The 25005-nt window shown below is 48.5% G+C and overlaps 1 protein-coding gene across 1 annotated transcript in view; it reads left to right on the forward strand.

Moving 5' to 3' along the window:
* OTOF (otoferlin) overlaps positions 1-25005 on the forward strand; it is a gene marked incomplete at its 3' end in the record, with an annotated part of 98449 nt that overhangs the window by 59018 nt on the left and 14426 nt on the right. Inside the window, exons 6-15 of the mRNA XM_026055363.1 lie at positions 13646-13719; positions 15879-16005; positions 16298-16352; positions 18504-18635; positions 19102-19164; positions 20073-20157; positions 21521-21680; positions 22983-23169; positions 23528-23714; positions 24414-24637. Of these exons, the coding sequence (XP_025911148.1) occupies positions 13646-13719; positions 15879-16005; positions 16298-16352; positions 18504-18635; positions 19102-19164; positions 20073-20157; positions 21521-21680; positions 22983-23169; positions 23528-23714; positions 24414-24637 (1294 nt within the window). The remainder of the gene's footprint in view (positions 1-13645; positions 13720-15878; positions 16006-16297; positions 16353-18503; positions 18636-19101; positions 19165-20072; positions 20158-21520; positions 21681-22982; positions 23170-23527; positions 23715-24413; positions 24638-25005) is intronic.

The raw sequence follows: 25005 nt of genomic DNA on the forward strand, positions 1-25005 counted from the left end.
GCCACCCCTCCTTAGAAAGGGTAGCTTTGCAGACTCTTGCTAGGAGCGTGTCTGCATTAACTGTGTCAATGTTTCCCTTGCTGTTGGTGGCTTGCTTCAATAAGCCTGATAATGTTTTTTTCTTTTCCTCTCTTTCTCTTCTACACCTAACTCAGGATTAAGTTTAACGACGGATACAAGTCAGTAGCAAGGTACCAAAATGTCATGACTGGTGAGATCCTGATTTTTATGGGAGTTTGCTGTCATCCAAGCCCATCCCAGTCTCCCCGTGTACCATAAGTATGTGACAGTCCAGGTATAAATAGGCCCAGAATTTGAGATAGAGGTCAATCTGGTTTAAACCCCAAAGCTTCATCCCAGTTGGCTGCTCAGCATAGGATGTGAAGCATGTACAGTGCCTAGGAGATTTCACCACTCAGTTGGCTCTCAGGCCAAGAGAATAGGGCAAGAAGTGAGGACCTGGGAGGAGCTGGCCCTGCTGCCACCTTGGCTGGGGACAATGGTCCCAAGCCAGTGCTTCATGCACCAGCATCATAGCACTGAGTCTTGGGAAAAGTGTGGGACAGGACACCTGAGTGCTTTGAGTTGGAGCTGAAGACTGCAAAGAAGGAGGAAGTCTACAGTAGCAGGAGATGAGCTCTGTGCTCCAGGAGCTCTCTACGGACCAAGCCACCATTGCAAAATCTGCTGCAGTATTGCACTGTGAAGGAGAGGCAGGTCCTGTGATCCCTTTGCAGCCATATCCCAGATAAAAGACACTTATGCTTCTTGATAAGTTCTCTCTGTAAAGCTAGTGGTCTCTCAAAGACACCATGAATAAGACTACACCTATGCATGTAAGTCTACCCAACGTGAGTGAACCCAGGCCAATGCTCCCAGTCCTGACCCATTCCCGGGCAGGGGTAGGACCATCCCCAGGGCAGTTTGGATGAATTCTGTCTGGGGGTGTTTGTGTGTTTTGTTCTTCCTCACATTCATACTCCTGTCTGTGTCTCCTCCAAACAGTGATGACCCTGAAGATCCCAGGTACCAGGCATGATGTTCCTCCTTAGCTCAGGCTCTTTGGGCATGGTGTGTGCATGTGTGTGACGTGCATGTTGGTGTGTCAATCCCTGCATGGCATTTGGACCCAAAGAAAGATCCTAAGTGCTTCCTGCCCTCTTCTCAATGGGGGGGCAGAGCTTCCTTGTACTCACCCCAACCCCTCCTCCCCAATGGTCAGGACTTTTTTGCATTCAGTCTGTTCTCCCATATGCCCAGCAAGGATGTATTTCTTTTTACTCATGGTRCTTCCAAAGGAGCTTGGATAATAATGTTTGTCTGTCTGCCTAGCTGTGCACCCAGCCATCCCAATGTAGTTCTTTCTTACCAGCTGCCAGTCAGTCATCCTGATGCCATTTTCTCCATCCATCTATCCCAGTGCCATTTTCTCCATCCATCCATCTACACATCCATCCATCTCATTGCAATTCTTTCCATCCATCTACCCCAGTGTAATTCCCTCCATCCATCTATCCACCCCAGTACAGGTCTATATGTCAATTCATCTCAATACCAGTCTATCCATCCATCCATCTATTCCTGTGTGAGTCTCTCTGTCCATCCATCTATGCATAGCACCAGCCAAACAGCCATCCCGGTACCATCCTATCTTTCCATCCATCCTGAAGCAATACTTTTTGTCTGTCCACCTTGTTTGCTCTTTCTCTCTCCTCCCTGCTCATTCCAGCGCCACCAGTACTCCCATCTCTGTGCCCAGTTCCCTGGATGCCGGTGGGTGAACAAGTCTTGCTACRGTGAAGTTTCACCCTGGCACGCTTGTGAATTGGGCTTGGTTGGTTGCTCGATGCATGTTGCTGGTTGGGGTTTGCGAGGAGAAGGTGGGGAAGGGTCTTTGGCATTGCARCAGAATGAATCACATCTGAATCAATTGCTCTTTGTGATTGCAGAGCTAAGGCTAAGGGAAAAGAGAAAAGACACCTCATGTTACCATTCAGGTATCCTGACTCCCTCCTTCCCTGCTCCCTGACGGTTTGGTCCCTTGCTCACTTGCCAGTTTCAGCCTCTAGCTGTTAGTAGCAGTATTGCTGCAGTTCTCAGCCCTGCCTCTCCTCATCCCTTACTGAGGGGCCTGAAACCTGTTTCTTTCCAGAAGAAAAAGAGGAAGAGAAAATAAGAACATTGTGGGATCTTACATGGTGATGCTGTAGCGTAAGAGTTTAGAGCAGGCTTCTGACCAAAACTCCCTACGACAGCAACACAGGTCTGTGCCAAATAAGCTGAAAAGGGCAATGCTTTGCACAAGCTTTTGCTGAAATTGAGAAGGAAACAGCTTCTGTGAAGCACCTGAGTACTCCATAATCTGACCAGTCTGGCTGGCAGTTCATTAGCAAGGAGGCTGGCTAGCACCTGCCTGGCTCCAGGTCATTCCCCTTGGGAAGGGATTTATTACATAGGTAGCAGTTTTTTTCCAGTGCAGCCTAAATGGACACAACTAGTGTGCACCAATAATTCAGGGGAGCTAGGGGAGAAGTCAAGGGAAAGGAAGCCCTCAGTTTTGGCCAAAGATGAGGAAAAACGCGGAGGACTAGCCAAAGCCTGTCATACTCTAACAGGAATACTCAGATATAACACATGTGCACACATGTGAAGAGATGCGATCCAGAGCTCTGTGTCTGATCTTCTGCGCTGAGCCCTGTCTTACACTCACCAGTGGCCTCCCACCCGGCTTTTCAAACTCTGTATCCCAAGCGTCTTGCATTGAAACCATAGGATTATGGTGCCTGGATTGGAGYTTATTTTATCCCCATGAGCATTAAAAGTCAAATATAGTCCCACTAGCTGGTTTTACATCCTCTCATTCCTGAGACAGTGCAGGTTTCTTAACGTGTATATATATGGCATATATACATATGTTTCATTTTCCCTTTTTCAAAGTATGTGGAGGTATGTATATACATTAATTCTGTGGTCTTCTTTCTCTCTCTATGGTCTATTTGTCAACAATGTTTGACTGACCAGTCCACATGCCAATATGTGGCTATACATATATCTTACACATTATATATATATGTATATATATACACACATATACACACACATATATCAATACAAGCTACTGGGACAAGGGAATTTGATGCATATTTCATGCCCAGGTCTACTGGACTGCTTCCCTGGCCCCAGTGCAAGATGCTGTTTTGTGTCCAAGTGGCTTTGTTTTGCAAGAGTTTAACTCAGTGTATGTTGACCTCCCTTAGATCAGCTCCAGAACAGGACCACAGGCTGCTCTGTGCTAATGAAACTGCTTAAGACCAAGTTGCCTGAAGACGTAACATGGGAATTCACTGGTGATGCCCCTAAAGGGAAATCAGTGCCCTTTTCAGACACTACTAGGTTAGGTCMGACTGTGGTTCCCAGTGGAGGGGATGTACCCAACCCAAGTGGCACACCAAAGCAAGCACAGCTGGGGAGGCTTTGAGATGTCCCCCTCGGGGTCCATCAGCTAATTGACCCAGGCACCAATTATCCGAGTGTCCAGACAGGCTGGGCCAGCAGCATCCCTCATTGCTATGTGGGAGAACAAGGAGAGGAGAGAATTGCAGGAGAAGGCAGACGCACGGAGTGAGAGGGCAGCCAGGGATGTGTTCTTGCATCCTCTACCCAGGGACATGCCGGCCACATTGAGACCAATAAAATGAACCGGACAAGGGTGCAGGCTCAGGTACTGCCTCCTTCCCACCCACCCTGGGATGCAGCCCCTGGGCCTGGCATGGTGGGGGCTCAGAAGAGTGCCCGGCCCCATCCCATCCCTGGGCAGAACCATCCCCATGGCAGGTTGGATGGTCCCTGCTTGGGGAGGAGAGTGTCCCAGCCAGGCCGTGGCAGAGAAGGGTCCTGTGCTGGTTAGTCATTTGGGGAGATGCAGCTGCTCATCCCTRTGGCAGTGCCAAGGGGCTCCATGTTCAGACACAGCTGAGCCAGCCACGTAGGAGCAGGAACAGTTTGATGAAGTCTGGACCATAAGTAATCATTTTGGGGAGCTTCTGTGATAGGTATTCAAATAAGCAKGATCACTGGGCACAAACAGATAGGCAGACGTTGGGGAGCAATACGCCACATCATCGGCATGACGGGCAGCCAGCTCACCAGCTCCTAATCCTGCTGGTATTGTCCAGCTCCCATAGTCCAAAAGCATCTCCAAAATTAAACTCTTGCTTTAAAGATCATTACCAGCCATGCGATTTGCTGGTCTTTCTTTTGTAATTGATCTTCTGCTAATTTATAACGTCTCCCTTGTTTCTTTCTGCTTTTCTCCATAATGCAGAAAACTCAAATAGTCCTCCCATTGTTGGTTTTTTTTTTTTTTTGAGAGGGAAGATGAGGTCAAGGAGTTGAGGCTTTAAGAAAGTAAAACCTAAATATTCAGTGAGGTGAGGCTGGGAGTCAGCAGTGTGAGGGAGGTGGCACTGGGCAGGGATGAGTTAGCGGTGAGCCATGGCTTTGCAGGGAGCTCAGACCACGTCCACGAGCTGTGAGAGAAAGCATGGAGTGATTGAAATCCTCGCCCTGCTACTGAGCAGGGGCACTAGGGCAGTTTTTACAATGCAGATGAACCAGCTGAGCCGCTGACACCGATATTTGTCTGTCCCCATGACAAGCTCAGCTGGCAAGAAACTTGCCCTGTAAAATCAAAGAGAATAAGTTTCCGCCAGTTTGCTCTCAGAACAAGTGYTGGTGCAGGGAGAGCGCAGGAATGCCCCTTTTAGAGGCAGCTTGCAGCTGGATTTCCTTGGCCGTTTTCCAGCCCAGGCTCTAAGCTGATTCCTGTCCATGTTGGGCTGAATGAGAAAGCCCCGCTCTTCACCAAAGGGTCCTTCCCTCAAGCTGTGGGTCTTGCCCTCTCCCTTGTGCTGGCGCTGGTCTTCCAGACTCATCTATCCTAACAAACTATCCAGTTTTTGTTTTTTTTGGGTGGCTTTCAAGCAGCTCAGTGCATGGAGAGACAGAGGTCACGGCTCTGAAGCCACCCTCCTGCTCTGTGTCCACAGCACAGATGGGGCCATGGGATGAAGTCCCCTCCTTGCAATGAACCGCAGCAGTGCAAAGGAGGAAAGCAGGGCACAGCTTCTGTACAAGGTGTCTCTTACCCTGAATCWCCCTGGATGAGGCTGAACTGTGCAGTAAAGAGAAGTGACCTGTCTCTAGTCCAAATCCCCACCAATCCTTGCGAATCTGGAGTTCATTCAAAGACCCCCTCAGATCCCTGGTGAGGGCACAGCTCCAATCCAGTGCAATTTTCTGATTGTCCCCACAAGCTGCTCCCCTTCCAGCTTCTGGGAGCAGAGTAACAAGCTGTAATTAAAACCCAGCCCTCTTGATTACCTTTTAGACCTGGTTAATTGCTTTCTCCTCCCCACTTTGCTGATGCATAAGCCCTTCTGCTCCCAGCCAGGCARGGGAAAGGTTGGGGAACTGGCAAGAGTTTTTCTTGGTGTGGAGGAGCAGGGTGGAGGCTGCTTTTGCTACTGCTCAGAGGGGCTGTTGGAGTACAGGAGGACCCTGGGTGGGAGAGATTGGCTAGGGGAAGAAAGCATGACTTGGGAGAAAAAGCAGAGAGGTAGGATCAGAATAGAAAAACGTAGAAGCCTTGAGAAAAGGACAACAGAAAGGGAGTAAAAGCCAGAAGGCAGAGACAGAGCAGAGGTTTGCAAACCAAAGCAGGGAGGTGAAGAGCCTACGTGACRTCAGGGCAGGAGGACACAGTGTCAGACTGGGCAGAGATGGCACCCCTCAGATCCAGCCCATTTCATCCAGCTGACCCTTCTCTGGAGGGAAGATATGAAGTTCACTTTCGTGGGAAGATGAGCAAGATGGTTCCCCCCCTTTCCCCCAGCCAAAAAGGAGAAGAGATGTTGCTTCCTGCCCCTGCAACAGCCTGAACACATGCACACATCCACTCACATTTGTGCATGCGCATCTGCATCTGCTTTATTGACCCTATGCACACATCTGCTGAGTGCACACCACTTCCAAATCCTAACTGCAAGGAGTCGTGGTCCCCCTAAGACCCTCTAGCCTGGCAGAGGATCATGCAGAGATCTAAATTACAGGTGCAGGCATTTAGGGGTCAGCCCTGCTCAGGAAGGTGATCCATGAGCACAGCCTGGGGAGGGGGTACTGGGAGCACCAGTGAGGAAAGCTGCAAAGGGAAGAGTTTCTTCTGGTTTCACTGTATGATTGAAGTGCACTGAAGCTTGTTTGCCTTTTGTTCCCTTGAYGCATGGCCACCGGCTCCAGCAAAGGCAAAGAGAAGACAAAGGAGCACAAGTAGGTTTGCTCTCCATGCTCCTTCTCCTTTTTCTTGTTTCCAACTTTTCCAGCATGTGTTGTGGCTGATCCAGTACATGGTGTGTTCTCCCTTTCTCTGAAGTGGAGCGTGTCAGGCCTGCAGGAGCTTGGGTCTCTTGGATGTTTGGCCTGAAACCTCAGAGCCTGCAGGGAATTTTTATCTACAGCAAAAGCCAAAYGTAAAAGATAGGCTTGGAGTGGGTCATGGCAACATTGGTAGGGAACTGTAGGGTCTTGAGTTGCCTGGCTCCTGGTTCCCATCAGGTTCAGGACGCAGCAGGAGCCTGGAGCCCATGCTTTGCAGACAGGTGAGGAAGCAGCAGTCCTGCCCTTTGGGAGGCCAGGGACTCCCACGGCCYTGCAGCCCCTGACCAGCAGCATCTCACCTCAGTGCAAGGCAGTAGTCCTGGTTTACTCCTCCTATGACTCAGAACAGAAGGAGGATGCTGTCTGACCATTCCCCTCTAACCTSCCCTTTCACAAACCTGGCAGGATTAGCCCATCCGGCTCAAGGCAAGGCACAGGCCTGCGAGAGAGGGGCAAGCTGCTTCATAACAAGCATGACAGGTGGTAGGAGAGGATTTGGGGAAATCTCTGCTTGGATTTTAATCTTCTAGACCATCCCAGTGACAACTGAGGGAGCAGAGCTCTATATGGCTGTCTACATTAGTGAATTAAAGACTGCCAGGCTGGACATTGCCCCCTGGTCCTCCYGGGACACTGCCAGCATGGGTGATGGCACAGGGAGGTCTCAGTAGGGGTTAACCCAGGGCAGGGCCACCCCAGGGGAAATTTGGATGGGCCCTGGTGTGAGGGGAGAGTTTCCCACCTTGGGCATGACCAGCCAGCTGGGGGCTTGGGACAGAAGAGGTCCCTGGCATGGATTAATTTCCCAGCACAGATGTAGCCCCRCAGGGGCTCTGTGATTGCAGGCAGGGGCTGACTGTTTTGCCAAATCCTGCTCCTGTGCATTTGGGCATGTACTTTGTGGGAGCTGGCAGGTCCCAGCTGGCTTTGCTGGTGCCAGGACCACCAAGGCGTTGGATGCAGAGACACCTGCACCGTGGTCCACCTTTGCAGGACAGGCAGGAGAGCTGAGCAAATGGGACATAGCACCAGCTTTACAGCTCCTGTCCCCACTGCTCAGGCTGTCAGGGTGTCCGACTAGACAAGTTTCTTCAGCTCCTGTCTGCCCTTTATCTCCAGCTGCTTGTGTTGATACCATTCCAGGCTGTGTCTGAGCTTTCTCCATAYGGCAGCAACCTCCAGCTGTTTGACTTATCAAATCTGCTGAAATTTAACCTTGAGCSTCCAGTGAGTGCAGGCTAATATCCTGCTGTCCAGGTCTGATMCCTACAGCCAGCACTTTTCAATCAGTGTGGTCTCTGCCGGGTCATGTTTATTACACTGCTGCTTAATGACCAGTTTGGGGCAGTATCTTATTGTGTTGATCGTGTACGAACAGACAGACCCTCCTGGCTAAACAGTGTAAGCAGAGAAGRCAGAGATGATGAGGTGGGGAGAGAAAAGTCTTCACGGAGTGAGCAATTGCAAGAACCACTGGGTCATGGCTGATGTTTCTGCCACACAGCCTGGTCCTTGCTGTCGTGGTCTGGTTTCTCTCTCCAGTTTGGTTGTGTAGGGAAGGGGGAGATACAAAGTGGGTCTGAGGGCTGGTGATATCTCCTCTGATAAGAGCTGCCAGCTGAGGGGGGTGAAGAGGCCTTATCTATTTGTCTGATGCAGAGTTTGGCTGATGCACTCATCAGGGCTCGTTAGAATGGAGAGAGGGTCCACCAAACCCCTCTGATGGGCACGACTCCTGGAAAAAAAAAAAGAGCCATAAAAACCTCGTTCCCTTTCCCTGCCCTCAACTCCCCAGTAAAAAGCAATGATTAAAATGTCCTATTTAATTTAACCATGAATAATTGACTGGTAACCTGCAACCAGATCTTTAACTAGAAGCAGGCTGGTAGAGAGCCTGCTTCCACCTCCCTGTGCACACATGTGCCTCAGAATCYRTCTGACTCTCCCTGMTCACTTCATGGAGATCCACATGGGTGAAACCCTGAAGAGCAAAACTAAGTGCTTCTGTGAGCAGCAAACAAAACAGTGKACGTGCACTTCACCRCCAACTGAAGATGATCCATCTGCTCAACCACATATTAGACACCAGAGAATCCCAAAGGGAGAGCACCAGGGAAGGCTGTGTGGATACCCTGGTGTCTAATACAGGGTTAGGCTTGTTTGGCAGGGAACRCAGTCAAGGTGCTCTGTCCTCCACCCCTAAAGTTGTGGGAACCCGCTCTCGACTCTTCTGTCGAATTTGGTTGCAATTCAAGTGTTTTGGAGGGGAACAGGGCAGACAGTCCTCTGGCAGCCTCCTCCCTGGTGGCTCGATTCTTCAGGCTAAACTTAGGTTTTTGCAAAGGAGGAGGCTCTCACAGCCTGTGTTGGCATCTCAGGTTCTCRGTCCCTAATGTAATATTCATGCAAGGACGGTGTCAGCTCTCAGCCAGCTCTGGCTTCCCATCTGCRCTCTCCGGGTTGCTACCGCCACTTCCCTCTTAGTTTTAGCCTTGCCGGAGTGGTGGAGGGGGGCAAAGGGAAGGGGAGGGGTTGGCACGACGTCCGTTTAACGCTGCAAAGACCCTGCTGTACGTGGAGAGGATACTTGGCCCGGGTCCCTGTCCCTCTTCGRCCCCGACCTGCACGTGGGTCGCCTCCTCCCCGTGGACACGGGCCGTGCCGGGATGGCCGCCCCACCTTAGACGTGCCGCTTGGAGGCTCTCCTGTCTCGACCGAGCTCCTCCGGCGTCTCCTGGGGAAAGCCGGGTCCTGGACTGCCAGCTGGTGAAGGTAGTACCCCGAGGGCTGGGAGCTGGGAAGGGCCATGTCAGTGCTCAACTGGATCGGAAAAAGCGACAGATGGAGCTTGGAAAGGGGCTGGGGGAAGGAAGGGGAGCCGCCGGGATGGGTTACCTGGGCATCTGCCTCTGCAGGGTTGCATTTTCCTCCACGGCAGCTCTAAGGAGCTCTGCAGGGTCCTGGGGCTTCTCCCTTCTTTCTCCTCCTCTTGCTTCTTCCCTTCTCCTTGGCACTTGGAAATTACACTGCTGAAGTCTGCTTTCTTCTTCTTTGCCAAAGTCAGCTGTTTCCTAGATATTTGCCTCCTCAGAGCTCCAGTCCTCTGAAATAATAACTGTAAGGCCAGTGATAAAGGAAGGAGGCAGTGCCAGATTTTGTTATTGGGGCTGAGATGAGCAGCGGAGAGATGTGGCTGGGGTGCAGGCATGAGGACAGCACCCGAAATTTTATGCCATGGAGGGACCTTGTTACCCTCTGGATTCTGCTCTCCAAAGCCAGCTAAGAGCTGAGGCTCATCTTGTGGATGTGCTAGAGACTATCAGGCTATTTCCCGTTTCCTGAGGTGCCTTTTGCAGTAAAACTGTCTTTGAGGAAATGTCAGAGGTTCCTGCAGCACTTATTGACTAAGGCTCAGCTGACAGCGAGGGGTCATGGCCCAGGGATGGGAGGGGGGGGTGAGCACCAGCTTCCACATCCATCCCTCCGGAAGAGGCTGGGATGGGCTGGTCCTGCCGGGATGGGTTTCTGTGCAAGCACCTCGGACCAAGTGCTTGATCCCAGCCTGGTTCCACAGGGCCCAAAACAACACGCTCAGTTTTAAGGGTGCACATCATCATTTTGCTGATGGGGGCATCAGACCCATCCGGTGCTAACCGGGACCCAGTATACCCCCAGTGTCTTTGCAAGGTCCTGGTGGGGGACCAGCACTACTGGTGTCTTTCCTGCAGAGTCCTCCTGGCACCATCACCCGTACCGGTGGCTCTTGTGCTTTGTTTTATTTCCCGAGGAAACTCAGTGATTCCTGGCACAGCTACAGTGATTTAACCATCTGCAGGCAAATCTCCTTCATGCTGCTCCTGGGTTTGGCAGGATTTTTTTTTTTCCCCTCTCTTTTTAAGAAAGTAACTGAAAAGAAAGGAATCACCCCTGGAGGTGCAGTGTCTCACCAAGGAGCCGTTTGTCCGTTGGATTTCCTCTGGTCGCTGTAAGGAGACTTGGTGGTGGAGAATGGTCTCAGGGCAGAATTTCACAGCCTGAGCTGTGAACAGCATGTGTTCGTAAAAAGGAGTTTGCAAGTGGCTTAACGGTGCTACTGCCTCCATAGCACCTCAAGGCAGATGTTCCCTGGCAGTGTTAGAGATACAGAAATCTACTCATTGTCTTTACTCTTTCTGTCCATTGAGAAACTGCCCTTTCATAGACCTTATTTGTAAAGTGAATTAATCACAGCTTCCAGAGACCCCCCTGAGGCCTGAGCATTGCTTTAGTCCCAATTAAATCTCAGCTATAAAAAGTTCCTGTACCTTATATTGGTCTTTCTGCCCCAATTCACTTCCCCCCTCCCTTGATGAATACATTATCCTACTATTCCCTTGAATTTTCTTCTCATTTTCTCTGGCTGTGTCAGCAGCCTTCAAACTTCCAGCTGTTATTTAACACATACATTAGGCTGGCTGCAAAGCCAGAACTTCTTTGCTTTGTGAAAACATGGCCAGACTTTGTTGTTTGGTCCCAATCAGCTGTGAACAAAGCTGAGATTTGGGGGATCCTGAAGTTTCAGAGCTGTCACCTGGCACATGGGCAATGCAGCTCAATCTCGGCTATATCCAGAGCAGGTCCCAAGCACTGGCCCCCCTGTCCTGTTAACCAGGTTGGAAGGGAGGTCCTCTTTGCTTTTAACCTGGCCTGAGAATAGGTCCATCAAACCTGATGGGTTTCTACAAGGTGCATCAATTTCAGCTAATGGGAATTTTTCACCCCCCCAAATTCCCTGTCAGCTTTATCACCTTTGGCTTTTGGGACAGTCACAAACTATTTAATTCAAGTAACTCTCCAGCTCTTTAYTCTTTAATAATAGAGTGGGGATATGCCATGGTTTGACTTATGTTTCTTGCTGGTTTCAGTTTTGTAGAGGTTGTGGAGGTTTTTTCCTAGTGAGGTTTTCAGCTGAATCTTCAAGCTAAAAATCCACATTGCATCCAGAAATAGTAACTTTCACCAGTGTAACCCAGAAGTTCTCATCTCTTTGCATCAGCAACATAGAGTTATATCTAAATAACAACGAATAATCTCCCCAAAATATTTGGAAGTTTGTTATTGTCTTTAATAATCTCTGCCTGTTTATTAGATCTGCATTYGAGAGCAATCCAGTTTGCAGTGCAGAAATCGCATCATTTACTGAATTCTGTGTTTTGTACTGCACTACGTGCAGGCTAGAGGATTGCTCTGTGAAGCTGGTACTGTAACAGAACAAACCAGASACTAGATCTTAAGCTCATCTAAATTATCCCAGTTCATGAGGCTGTGATGAGCTAAGAAAATACCCCAGGATATATCTATTTGAATAGCAATTTGAACATCTGCTTGTTTCTTYACTGGACTGGACAAAGTTTAAATGAACATTAGTATCAGGTGAATTCTGAGCTCCAGAAGCCAAAGCATTTATGTCAGACACCTGAGATACTTCTGTCAAAATGGGGAACATAAAAAAATACCATATAACCTRTGAGTCCAGGCTTTCAATGCACTTGTGATTTCATGAACTAAATTCTGAGCTGGAATAATCATCCTAGCTCCACTGAAGCATTTGAAGATAAGACAAGTTATACTTCTTAAACTTGGCTTAAGGTGGTGAGTATTTTCAGGAAGGGACTAGCAAGCAATTAGCCCACCATTATTTTATCAGCCCGTTAGCCCAAACTGTTCCCTGTGAATTGGCCACAGCCCATAGAAGTAATGGGGGAACTAAGCACAGGTCCCATGCAGGCAAGACGTAGCTGATGTTTGTGACCTCTGCCTGGGGATGTCCCAACCCTCTTGACCTGGTGCTGGTGAGAAGTRCATTGGATGGGGAAAAATCATTTTGCTGTAATGGTCAGTTTGGGAAATTTTAGGATCTCCATAGACTTGTTGATGATCTCACCAAAGAGCTTACTGGTTTTTGACAGGAAGGTGGTAGGGGGGAGGTGATTAGAATTTTTGATTTTTAACAAAATTACTATTTTAGGTAACTGCCAGGGGGAGCAATCACATGAACAGGTCAAGACAGAATGACAAGGCTGTGAGCAGCAGGGGAAAGAGGAGATGGACCTGCAGGCCTGGGGCAGCAGAAGGTGCAACAGTTCATTGGTGGAAAAGACTGTGCTCCAGCCCTGTATACTAACACAGCTTTGGGGTATTCCCCGAGGGGAGAAAAAAAAAAAAAGGGACCCAAGACTCAAAGGCAGTGCATTTAGCTGAGATATTGGCTTTGCCTTAAGGCATGTTAGCCCTTGTTTGCAGTAGTCCCTGCTTTCAGCTGATATTTCCAGTCTTGTTTTGAGCTGGAAAAGCAGAGGGGAACCTCGTGAAGTTCAGTGAAGGGAAGTGCAGAGTCCTGCACCTAGGGAGGAATAACCCATGCACTGGTACAGGCTGGGGGATGACCTGCTGGCAAGCAGCTCTGCGGAGAAGGAGCTGGGGGTCCTGGTGGACACCAAGTTGACCATGAGCCAGCAATGTGCCCTTGTGGGCAAGGTGGCCAGTGGTATCCTGGGTTGCATTAGGCAGAGCATTGCCAGCAGGTGGAGGGAGGCGATCCTCCCCCTCTGCTCAGCCCTGGGGAGGCCACATCTGGAGGACTGTGTCCAGTGCTGGGCTCCCCAATACAAGAAAGATGTGAATCTCCTGGAGCGAGTGTAGCAGAGGGCTACTAAGACAACTGAGGGACTGGAGCATCTCTCCTATGAGGAAAGGCTGAGAGAGCTGGGCCTCTTCARCCTGMAGAAGAGAAGACTGAGGGGGGCATCTTAYCAAYGTGTATRAGTATCTGAAGGGAGRGTGTAGAGAGCATGGGGCCAGACTCTTCTCAGTGATGCCCACCRATAGGACGAGAGGCAATGGGCACAAACTGAAACACAGGAAGTTCCACCTGAACAYAMGSWAAMACTTCTTTMCTGTGARGGTGACTGARCACTGGAACAGGTTGCCCAGAGAGGTTGTGGAGTCTCCATCCTTGGAGATATTTGAAAGCTGTCTGGACACAATCCTGTGCAACGTGCTCTAGGTGACCCTGCTTGAGGAGGGGGGATGGACTAGGTGATCTCCAGAGGTCCCTTCTAACCTCAACCGTTCTGTGATTCTGTGAAACCTCCTGTTCTCACCCCTGCATCCCAGACAACAGCACTATAAATAGAGGATTCAATGAGTTCTTTTCCACATCTTCTTCCAGAGCTGGGAAAGGAGTTTTTTCAGCCATGAAGCTTGGCAAGACGCGTCCGTCAAAGGATGATCATCGGAAGCAAGGTAGGTGCTGGGAGGAGGTTGTTCCCTGATCCAGTACTGCTTTTCCAGGAAAGCCCCTGGTCCATGGGGATGAAACGCMATAAGTGGCTCACATCAACACCGTCAGTAACTCAAGGATTAGACAGGGAGCATTTGATGCACAGGATGAGAGCTGGAGAGAGGATCTCCATGGGGGAACTGGGAAGCAGGGATAGATGGAGAGAGTCTCCCACTGAAGGCTTTGCCAGATATCATCCACCTTGTGAGATCATGGTGAAATCTGGAAGTCAGGTGAGCAGCTTCTGGCTTATTTTAAGGATTACTTGCAAATGTAACAGCAAAAAGTATGATTTAGTCCTTTCATCGTTTCTCTGTGGTGCATGGAGACCTGCATGAATAGCATGGCAGCAGCACAGCAAGAGGTAGGGCTCCGTTGCTGCAATGCTGTCTGTTCCAAGGGCTTAATACCTGCAACAGTGCTGAAATGGGACACCTTTCTGGGAATGCAGAAGAAGGTTAGTGATCGGAAATTTGTTGTTTCCATTCGGATCAAATTATTATGTTTCAGTGACAAAGAAATTGGGGAATGCCTTTTTGTGGAGGAAGACAACATGTYGCTTTAGATATTCTTCCTGGGCAAATCTTTGTTGTTTTTCAGCCATCTTTTAAGACAGGAAAGGAGGAATTTGGCCTGAGACACCAGTGCAGGTAGAGACACCAGTATGTAGRGGTATAATACTGAAACCTTGGTAGTCTCCCTGCTCTCCCCAGTGCCAGGACATTCATCTTGTGTGTAAGACTTCACATAAGGCAATGAGGAAAGCAGCTAGGATGCAAAGGCGTGAACAGGTTGCACTTTCAGATAGCGGAATACATTCATAGATGTAGATTTACCAGTGTTTGGGGAATGGTTGCAACAGCTGTTATATTGTATGATGTGCTCATTGCCTCACAGCTGTGTGTCTCCTTCTTTCATCTTCCCCCTCCAAAAGATCAGGGGATAGTCCTCCCAGCATCCCTCTTGAGTGGTCATCTGCTTTCCTTCTGCCATCCCAGGCAGATTGCCAGTTYTGCTCATGTCAAACAGATCCATTGAATCACTGAAAGCAGAACTGGGAGGGTGCTAGTCTGTTTGCCCACCCACACATGGTGAGATTGAATCTGCTTAGGTCCTTCTTAAAAAATTCCACTGAAGATGAGGACACTTTTTCCACACACAACTTGCAGCAGCGCCTCTCTCTACCTGAACGGAAAGCATTTCCTGACATCCAGCCTAGATCCCCCTCACTTCAGCTGAAGTYCAGGGTTATTTCTGTATTATCTCACAAAACCAGGTCAGACTATGGTGAGAAACCTGATTTCTGCTCTCCTGGAGCAAGCTAAGAGCTTGTCTTGGATTAACCAAGAGACAGGAAACCTGTTTCCCAAAAGTGATGTCTGTGCTGTATGAGTGGCGTTGGTACTATCCTCCCCTGTGCCAACAAAACAAACCAGTGACCCAAAAGCAGCTCCCCACCTTTCTCCATCCTCAGCATTGCATCAAAGAAAGAAACTATCACTATTTTGCAGATTGCTTCAAGGTGTGGTGATTAGTTGACAAGATGCAAAGGCAGGAGGGGTGAACATTACATGCCCGTGGCTAGAACACAAGGAAATGCAGTAGCTCAGCACCTTCTCTCAATAYGAGCACAGACTGGTGGCCAACTCAGCCATGTTTCTCTGTGCCCCATGGGACCTGGGGTCTTAACCCTCCCCTGCAGCAAGCTTCCTTCTTGGAAAATGACCCCTTTCTCCTGTTCTTGCAGACYCCTCTACCGTGAAGCTGGACAGTTGTTGGGCTTTGCAACCGCCATTCTGGAGCTGCAGCATGTGTTCAAATGCTCTGTTACCTCTTGAAGTCTGCATTGTTCATTTGTCAGATTTCAGTTTTCCAAAGCTTATGGCCTTCATAAAACTGTGTGCTGGCACCCTGCACAGGTGGAATAATGTGTCACACTATGCAAACCTCTTTTTTTAATCTATTTTAAACCAGGTTGTCTGTGACCCGACCTGGTGACCATTGTTCTTTGTATTATCAAGTGAGGTTGATAGGAYGTATTGGTTACCTTTCTCCGAGTCTTTAATTATTCACAGAGTGGAAACAGTAAGAGACATTCTTTTGTCTGTGTGCCTTTATGCAGAYGAACCTGCTGTTTTGGAAGCAGAAGACCTGGACCGAAAAGCCATGAGACTAGGAGGTGGACTGGACCCGGACACAATCTCCTTGGCTTCCGTCACAGCTGTAACCACCAATGTCTCCAATAAGAGGTGAGGGCCAGATGCAAGCTTGTGCAAGCCAGGTGATGGCAAACTCACAGACATGTCTGCACCCCAGAGCCACATGTCCCCTGAGGTGGGATATGTTGGAAATCACTTTGCCCCGTGGAACAATTTTCAGAAACACCTGAACAAAGAACACTAATTTTCAGTGACGTTTCACAGCCCCTGGAGTTTATATTCCTCAGATTCACTGAAAGGAGTAACCCTGGAAAATGCTCTGTCACAGTTTGCAGCAAGTTCATCTGTTGTTTGACTCAGGGTTTCTTCTGCCCTTTTGAAGGTCCAAGCCTGACATCAAAATGGAGCCAAGTGCTGGGAGGCCRATGGATTACCAGGTAGGACACAACGCTGTGCTCCCAACCTCAGCTAAGAGGGTTCAGAGCCTAGAGAGGGACTGCTTCACAGGGAGCATTTATGGGGAGGAAGAGGCAGGTTGAGAGCTTTTCTTTCACACTTTCTTGGACCACAACTATCAGCAGAGTAGTTACCTGAGGAGCTGAATCTCCTAGTTGAAGCATTTGTCACTATTTGCCTATGGGACAGCTCTGGGACTAGGAGGAAGGACCAGCAGTCASTTGAGCAGACCTGGGCTTGTTGGAGTCCCACGAGGCTGCGCCTCCTCCCCATGCAGAAGGTTACGGACCTTGGCGCGGCGTTGTTGGGGGCGAGTCCACCATAGGTTTCAATGCGCTGCACTCACAAAAGCAACTCGCAATTCCTTTATTAAGTCTGAAGGCTGGTTCACATTTGCACGACTGTTTCAGGGACAGTTCCTGTGGGAGGATGACTTTCAAAAAGCTGGTATTTACATGGCAGAGCGATAAGCTATTTATTAAGTCATTAACTGGGTTTGCTGTCTGTTGTGACAAGCCCAGAAAGCCCAGATTAATCTGTGGTTGAAGCAGGCTATCTCCAACACAGTTCTCTTAATTTCCAAGGGCTTTCAGTACATGTTTTAGTGYGCAAGATTGATGCGGCCTGGCTGGCAGTACTCACTGGATTTCCTCTGGTAGGTTGGTGCCCGGCTGCTGTTATCTTGTTCAAAGGTGCTTTCTTCCTGTCATTTTAATCTAGACTTAGATAAACTACACATTGAGTTTCTCAGGGTTCATATGATACATGTTGCTCCCTTTTTCTTTTACTACTTGGTGCCAACGTGATTCATAAATTGACTCCTCCTCTCATTTTCACCAAGTCGTGCTGATTCAGCAGCCGTTCAGTTTTATGTCCTTGCGTGTCAGCATTGTAGCACATTCTTAGGGATATCTGGGAACAATGCAAATAATGATTTTTATTAGAGATTTTTTGTAGACCATTTGCAGCATCCACTTTTGAATCCCRCGAGAGACCAAATGACATCAGAAGATGCAGTAGAGCAGTACGTGGAAGAGGTTTAATCATACACATAAAAAGCCTGAAGCAAGTTGCGAGGATAGCAGGGAGTGAGTGTACCTGGTTCAAGAACAGTATAACCAGAATGTAAAGAGGAGGGGGGAGGYGCAAGATAAATTACAAGCAAGAGATGGAAAGAACAAAAGGTCCAGTTAATTGGCCAGTGCAAACAGGAGGATCGCAAGGCTGGTCTTCATAGGGAATGGCTAATTTCTGAAGTATAACAGGATTTGCAAAGAGTGGCTGGTTCATGAACAGGGTGCTTGCTTGGCAGACCTTCACATCTCTGCTTTCCTTTAACAACTGGCTTTTGTGGAACACTTAAAAATTTGAGGAAATAACTTTATCTTGCAGGCCCTATCACTGGGAAACCTCAAGAAAATGCYTTGGTCTCTGGCAGCAGTGGGGATGGAAGGATGGGTCAGAGTGAACTGTTAATGAAGGATGCTGCCCACAAAGTGATTTAGAGGAGTCGGTATAGGTAGGGGCAGGGATAGAGACGAGGTCTTGGAGGAGAGAGATTTGCCTCCTCAGAAGGAATCTAGAGGTGTTCACTGTTTGCTGCACTTTAGATGAGGAACAAAATTGAGCTGGGTTCATTAAGCCGGTGCAGCTTTGGGTGAGGGATAGGAAGTTGCGTTTGCAGCTCAGSTCCTCTGCAGTAAGTCAGTTTGTGCAGCGACAAATGCCAGGTGGTCTTGTCCTCTTCCTTAGAGGGCTCAGCTGCCTTTTATCAGCCTCCCTCTATGAGCAGTTTACCCTTTGTATTTTTTTAGCAGAAGCAAGTTAAGCCAGTTAGGACATCAGCAGCAGAGCCTCAGCTCCTGCAGTTTAGCTAAACCAGTTCAACTTTGCGCCTTATGTGCTCTCAGAGCAGAAGACCTATCTGAATGGGTAGGGATGCCCTGATGCTCCCGCCTCCCATGCCATGCCGCAGCTCACTCAGGCTTGTAAGACCAGCCCTGTCCCTTTTGTGTGATGAGGAGACACCGCTCAGCTGTCACCCCAGTGCTGAAAGCTCCTTGGAGAGGAGAGCCAGGTGGAGACATGGGTTAGGGCAGCCAAGGTGGAGGTCCATGAATCTCTCTCTCCAGGTCAGCATAACAATCATCGAGGCACGGCAGCTGGTTGGGCTCAACATGGACCCCGTGGTCTGCGTGGAGGTTGGAGATGAAAAGAAATACACGTCCATGAAGGAATCAACTAATTGCCCTTACTACAACGAGGTGAGCTGGGTCTTTTCTGGGGTGCTGCTCCAGGCTCACTGCTCCTCAGGGCCTACATCGCTGTTACTCAAATAAATGTAATTTGTTGTCATTTGTTTTTTTTTCTTCTGTCACCTTTTTCTAGAGTAAGATGAAATCTCAAACCATGCAGATGGAGAGATGAAGCCTTTGCCCTCCAGTACTTTACAAAATGGTTTTWAAAAAAAAAAAATACACTCCCTTGATCAGTGTCAAATTAAATGAGCCTGTGCCCACTTTCTCAGTTTTTCCAAGAAGTTAATGCTTTCTTCTGGTTTCTCAGACTACTGATGCTGTCAGTTGTTGAGCTGACATGGCTCTCTCTCCAGCTGTGACGTGAGCTGCAGACACGTCTCTGTTGGTGGGGTGTGAACCATAACATTATCTTTCAATCCAAAAGGAGCCCATGCCTCCTTTCCTGCTTTCACACATGCCCTTTCTCTTTCAGTACTTCGTCTTCGATTTCCACGTTCCCCCAGATGTCATGTTTGATAAGATCATCAAGCTGTCTGTAAGTGAGCACGGTTGTGTTGTCCTTTTCACTGGGCTTTGGTGGAAACCAACACATTTTGCTTATGTTTTGGGATGGATTTAAGACCCTTGATGTGAGACCCCTGACAGGAGCTGAGGTGCTCAGTCCCCCTCTCTCAGACTTCACGTCCTACAAACCTCATCTCCTTTGCAGACCCCCTGATCCCTCTCTCCGTCACTGTCCTTATTGCTGCAGCCACACAGCTCCACTCACATTCCCTATCTTCTTCTGTGGCTGATCTCTGGTATTTCAGAGCTAGGCAAAACTAAACCTGTCTAAGGATGTATTTAGGCTTGGGGAGAAGCAAGACCTTCCTGAGCCTGCCAGTGGATTCCCTGAAGCATGAGACTGGCTATAGCCATTGAGGAAATTCAGAACTGCAAATAATGAGAGCAAAGCAGACACTCCAGCTCTCCCCAGAGCCGCAAAGGAAGACTAGGAATAAGATTCATAGATTCACAGACCAAAGCAGGCTAGTTAGGAGTATCCACATCTATTCCATGCACAGTCTGGCTGTGTAATTTCTCCCAGGAAGGGAATTAAAGCATAGATTTCAAGCATCTTTGAGACACTTCCTTCAGGAAAATATCCCAGTGTTTGCAGTGAAACTGCATCTTGTTTCAAATATGATTTTTTTTTTTACATTTTTTTTCTATTGAATCCAAGTATACACTTGCTTGCAAGACTGCTAAACAAGAGCTGCCAACCCCACTGTGCCTCATAATGTGATATTATCTCCTGCACAAACCAAGCAAAATGCATCAAATCCTTTAATGTTTGACACTGAGCGCTTCTAGAAACAGCCCTACCCCTCCCAGTAAGGCTGGGCACAGAAAAAAATAAAAAAACAAAAAACCTCTGACTTGTTTTTCTCCCTCAATTTCCAGGTGATCCACTCAAAAAATCTCTTGCGCAGTGGGACTTTGGTAGGCTCCTTCAAGATGGATGTTGGAACTGTTTACACCCAGCCTGGTATGTAACCACAATTTGCAACTGGTCATATATGCCTACCCACACCATCAAGTAAGTGTCTTTGCAAGGTAGCCAGGCAGTCACTAGTTTCCTTGGGTGACACTTAGTTAACCTAATTTTAGTATCCTCGACATAAGCACATCATCTAGGCTCCTTCTGCAGCCAGAAAAGAGCCATCAGCACCTCCAGAATACCATTTGCCAGTCTTTCTCTGTTGACCCCTGAAGAAGCTTGGATGTCTTTCTTAGGCAAGATATTGACCTTTCAGCTAGCTGAAAGTCGTGGGCTGGATCTTGCCCTCTGTGGCTGGCATTTAAACCAAGACAGGAAGATGCCCAGTGTGCAAAGAAAGAGGTTAATTAGAGTTGCTGTGAGAATGTCGTGTTGTTCACTGATGATAAAGCCTGCCTCGACTTAGCACAGATGGACCCAACGAGTGCTAATAAAATCCGTTGTGCTATCGTGGGCTTTGTTTATAGCACATCTGTTTCAGGGAAGCCTGTTTTATAGAACCATAAAAGAAATGTGAAAGCTTTTGGCATCCTGTGCTTGGCRTGCGCAGCAAGAGCTGGTGTGGTTGGGATTAGTTCCGAGAATGGTATAAAAGAGGTACAGAAGGGTCTCTGGAGAGGTCGTTCAGTCAGTACCCTTGCTCCCGGGAAGGATCAGCCCTCCTCCCTGACAGCCTCTCCAGTGCACTTCTGCCTGAAAAGCTCAGTCACTTAATCAGTGAATCATACTGGACCTGTCTGGGAGGCTGATGAAGCAAACACATATCCAAGAGACTAAGAAATGCCTGTTTTGTACAGAACAGCATTGCTCCTTGGAGGGCCCAGCGCTTGCAGCACGCCAGAATAAGGAACACCTGAAACTTCGCTTTAGAAAAGATACCTCCAAAATCACTGGGATTTTATCTTTGCTTATGCATCAGGCCTTTTGCAGCACTGTGCCCTTATGAAGAGTCCTGAGACCTAGGGTGCAAATGAAGCCTCCAGAGTTTCCATTTCAGGGATGCTCAGCAAATGATGCTGGAAGGGATCTTAAGAGAGCATCTAGTCTGGCCCACTCCACAGAAGGATCAAATCTTTCTCACACATCCARGAGGCACACTAGGCCTTAAAAATGTCCAGTGATGGAAACTCCACCCCTCTACAGACAGTTTGTCCCATTGCTTCTCTGTCTTCAACATGAGGCAGATTTTTTCCAATGAATTTTTCAGGGGATTCTGTCTGGAATTCCTCACACCTGAAGATGTCTCTTATGCATACATGCAGGCTTCCCCACTCAAGTGGACAGAAGTTTCCAGCCCTCACAGTAATTCCTGTAATTCTGATAAATGGCTGTCTTGTTCTATGGCTTTCAGAGCACCAGTTCTACCACAAATGGGCCATCCTTTCTGACCCTGAGGACCTCAGTGCTGGATTGAAAGGCTACCTGAAGTGTGACATTGCTGTGGTAGGGAAAGGGGACAACATCAAGACACCACACAAAGCCAATGAGACGGATGAGGATGATATTGAGGGGTAAGGTTTTATAGAGCCAGTTTCATATAACCTTCCTTGGGAATGAGCTATGAGCTTTTCATGTCTCTTTATTTTGAATTATTCAATGAGGACAGCATCCCTTCCAGATTAGGCTGACAGCCCCTCTAATACCCATACTTACCTTGTGCAGTGAAATCAGAAGTGCCAAACAGGTTGCTTCTCAGAGAGAATAATTGATGGATTACTGGTGCAAATCCTGGTCACATCAATACAGATCAGTCATTTATATCAGTTCAGATCATCTGCTGCTGGTTGTTCACTTCTCTATACYGGCACCAGCCTGATGTGAACCAAGATGATGTCCGCACTGCTTAACTAATGCTCCTGTTGGCCCTTGGATGGGAACCACAGGAGAGTGAAGGGAAAACGGGATATGATGGATGGGGGTCTCATTACCCACTGCCAGGACAGAGGGGAGAAGTTTGTGTAAGTGTTTCCCAGGTGGCATGAGTGGGCAGAGCTCTTCGACTCCCCAGAGCATCTAAAAGGCCATGCATGAAAAGTCAAGAGAGTTTAAAACTTAATCCCAGCCCTGAATGTTTCAAGCTAATTGAATATCTCCAAGTGCAATCACAGACTTTCAAGTGCATCTCTCAGCTTCTGTCCAAGTAGTTAGAAACTAAGCTCACACTAGTAGCAAAATGCTAGTGCAACCTTCTTGACTTGCTGGAGGCCAAAGTGCTTGAGGCAGCATCTGTACTATTTTGAACTATTGTTCCATGATGATATTATCCCACTTTATCACGGACAACTCCAGCAATTCCTCTAGAACTTTTGTTCACAGCATCCTCCATAGTTCTCAGGGAAGAGATAAGAAACAAAACCTGCCAAGAGAAGCCAAGATGGAGCTCAAATCTCCCCCAAACATAACCACCCCAGCTCCACTTATAGCTTGGTTTAAAAAAAAAAAAAAAAAGGCCCTTCTAACATCCCATTCATCTGGCCTGCTTTAGATGTCTAAACTAGGCTGAGATTAGTCTTCCCCTAGGTTCCACTACAGATAATGATTATATCCCTTTGGAAGGATGCAGGTTGTCTCTGGGGCACCTCAATGGGTTGCTATAAGATTTCCCTTATGAATCCACTGCTCCCCATCCTGAATCAGGAGGGTGGACAGAAACAGGACTGTGATAAAATATATGGCTGTAGAAATGGTTATCTTTCCACCTCCTCAYGACATGCGCTCCAAAAGTGGGGCAGCTTCTCCCCCTTCTGCAGGCCTCTCCTGACAAACCTGCATGGYCCAGCAGCTCTCTCCAGCCCTATTTGTTGATGTTGCAGGAACCTCCTCCTTCCAGATGGAGTTCCTCCAGAACGGCAATGGGCTCGTTTCTACATCAAGATCTATCGAGCTGAAGGACTGCCCCGTATGAACACTAGCATCATGGCCAATGTGAAGAAGGCTCTCATTGGGGAGAACAAGGATTTGGTGGACCCCTATGTGCAGGTGTTCTTTGCAGGGCAGAAGGTGAGTGAGCTGCTTGCTATACCACTGTGACATGATAACATGAGCAGGACCGGCTGTTAGGCAGGCTTGGGACCATGTGGCTGAAGATGGTCTCAGCTGTCCTGGCATGCAGATGCTGAACTGCATGACAAAGCTGCCTTGTTTGCCATGTACCACATTCCCTTCTCTTGTCCATACTATGAGGGGTTTGGAGCAGTCTCCAGTCAAGGAAAGGAGCTTGTTATTTGAGAGAGGAGAGTCACAAGCAGAACACATTTCGACAGTCATTAGCAAGGGAGGAGCTCAAGTCTGAAAGAAGGTGGGTGGCTTGTGAGCTCAGACCCTTGTGAAACATCTGCTTTCTCCTCCCACTTGGCAGGGGAAGACGTCCGTGCAGAAGAGCAGCTACGAGCCTCTCTGGAATGAGCAAATAGTCTTCACAGAAATGTTCCCCCCATTGTGCAAGAGGATAAAGATCCAGATYCGGGACTCTGACAAAGTCAATGATGTGGCCATTGGGACCCATTTCATTGATTTGCGGRAGATCTCTAATGAAGGAGACAAAGGTAAAGCTAATGTGGGGGGCTGACTGAGACACCTTTTTCATGGCAGAGAGACATCCCTTTGACAGAGAGTTAGCAAAATAGTCCCTGATCCTTCCCCACCCCTTGAGATAGCTGCTCCTTGCTTCCCAGTGGGAGAGACCCCTTCACTGCAGTGGTTTTCTGAGATCACTGGGCACCCGTTCCCTGAAAACCTTGCCCCATGACATGCCTCCAGTGAGATACTTGAAAGAAAAGATACCCAAGAACAACTGGCCCTTTCTAAAAATTCATGGCTGTGAATAGATGAATATCTGACAGGCTCCCATGTTCACATACACACGCACACAAACACATCAGCACACATGTGGGCAGGACCAATATAAAACTAGAGGGAGCCCTAGAAAKGTGACTAATGAAGGTTTCTCCTCTCTCTTGCGTCTCACATTGGGTGGCTTGCCCAATGGGATGCTTATCTCTGTCTTTGGCCTGGTGCGCTGCACAATCCCCTGCACTGCCATCACCACAAAAAACATCTCCATATRTGGTTGCAAGCATGTGTTTTCCATATGCATGCAAACACACACGTATGATCAAGCCTGTGCTACCATGCCAGCACCAGGAAAGTGATGCCATTCCATGAGCCAACCTGAACCCTGAGACAAAGACGTGCCCTCCTTCTTGCACATCCCCTTCACTACATGTGTGTCTGGTCTGCTGCAGGCTTCCTGCCTACTTTTGGCCCCGCATGGGTGAACATGTATGGCTCGACTCGGAACTACACCCTGATGGATGAGCACCAGGATCTGAACGAGGGTCTGGGTGAAGGTGTCTCCTTCCGGGCCAGGCTTTTGATGAGCCTTGCTGTGGAGATCTTGGACACCAGCAACCCAGAGATCAACAGCTCCACTGAAGTGCAAGTTGAGCAGGCCACATCAGTTGCCGACGTGAGTCTTCCCCGACCCTTCGGTTGCCAGTGACAAGTCTTGGGTGTTGCTATTAGTTTGCTCAGTCCTCTTGGTAATTACACCTGGTCTCACAGACTGAGGATTCCATTTAGTGCTGTGCTAAATGTGCTGGATCCTCCAGCACGACAGCAAATCTTGCAAGGATTTTTCAGATTTTATAGTCATTCAAAAAAAACAAACAAACATGCGGTGAGCCTAGACACCAGTTCAGACAGACACCTACCTCTTAGATGGCTCAAGCTGAGGGAGAGAAAACCCTCAGTCTCCCTGAAAACCCAGACAGTGGCATCTCCCCTTCATAGAGCCTGTGTGGGTGCTCAGGGTGCCAAATGTGGCCTTCTGGGCCT

This window comes from Apteryx rowi, unplaced genomic scaffold, assembly GCF_003343035.1.
Source record: "Apteryx rowi isolate R43461 unplaced genomic scaffold, aptRow1 scaffold_991, whole genome shotgun sequence".
Taxonomy (NCBI): domain Eukaryota; kingdom Metazoa; phylum Chordata; class Aves; order Apterygiformes; family Apterygidae; genus Apteryx; species Apteryx rowi.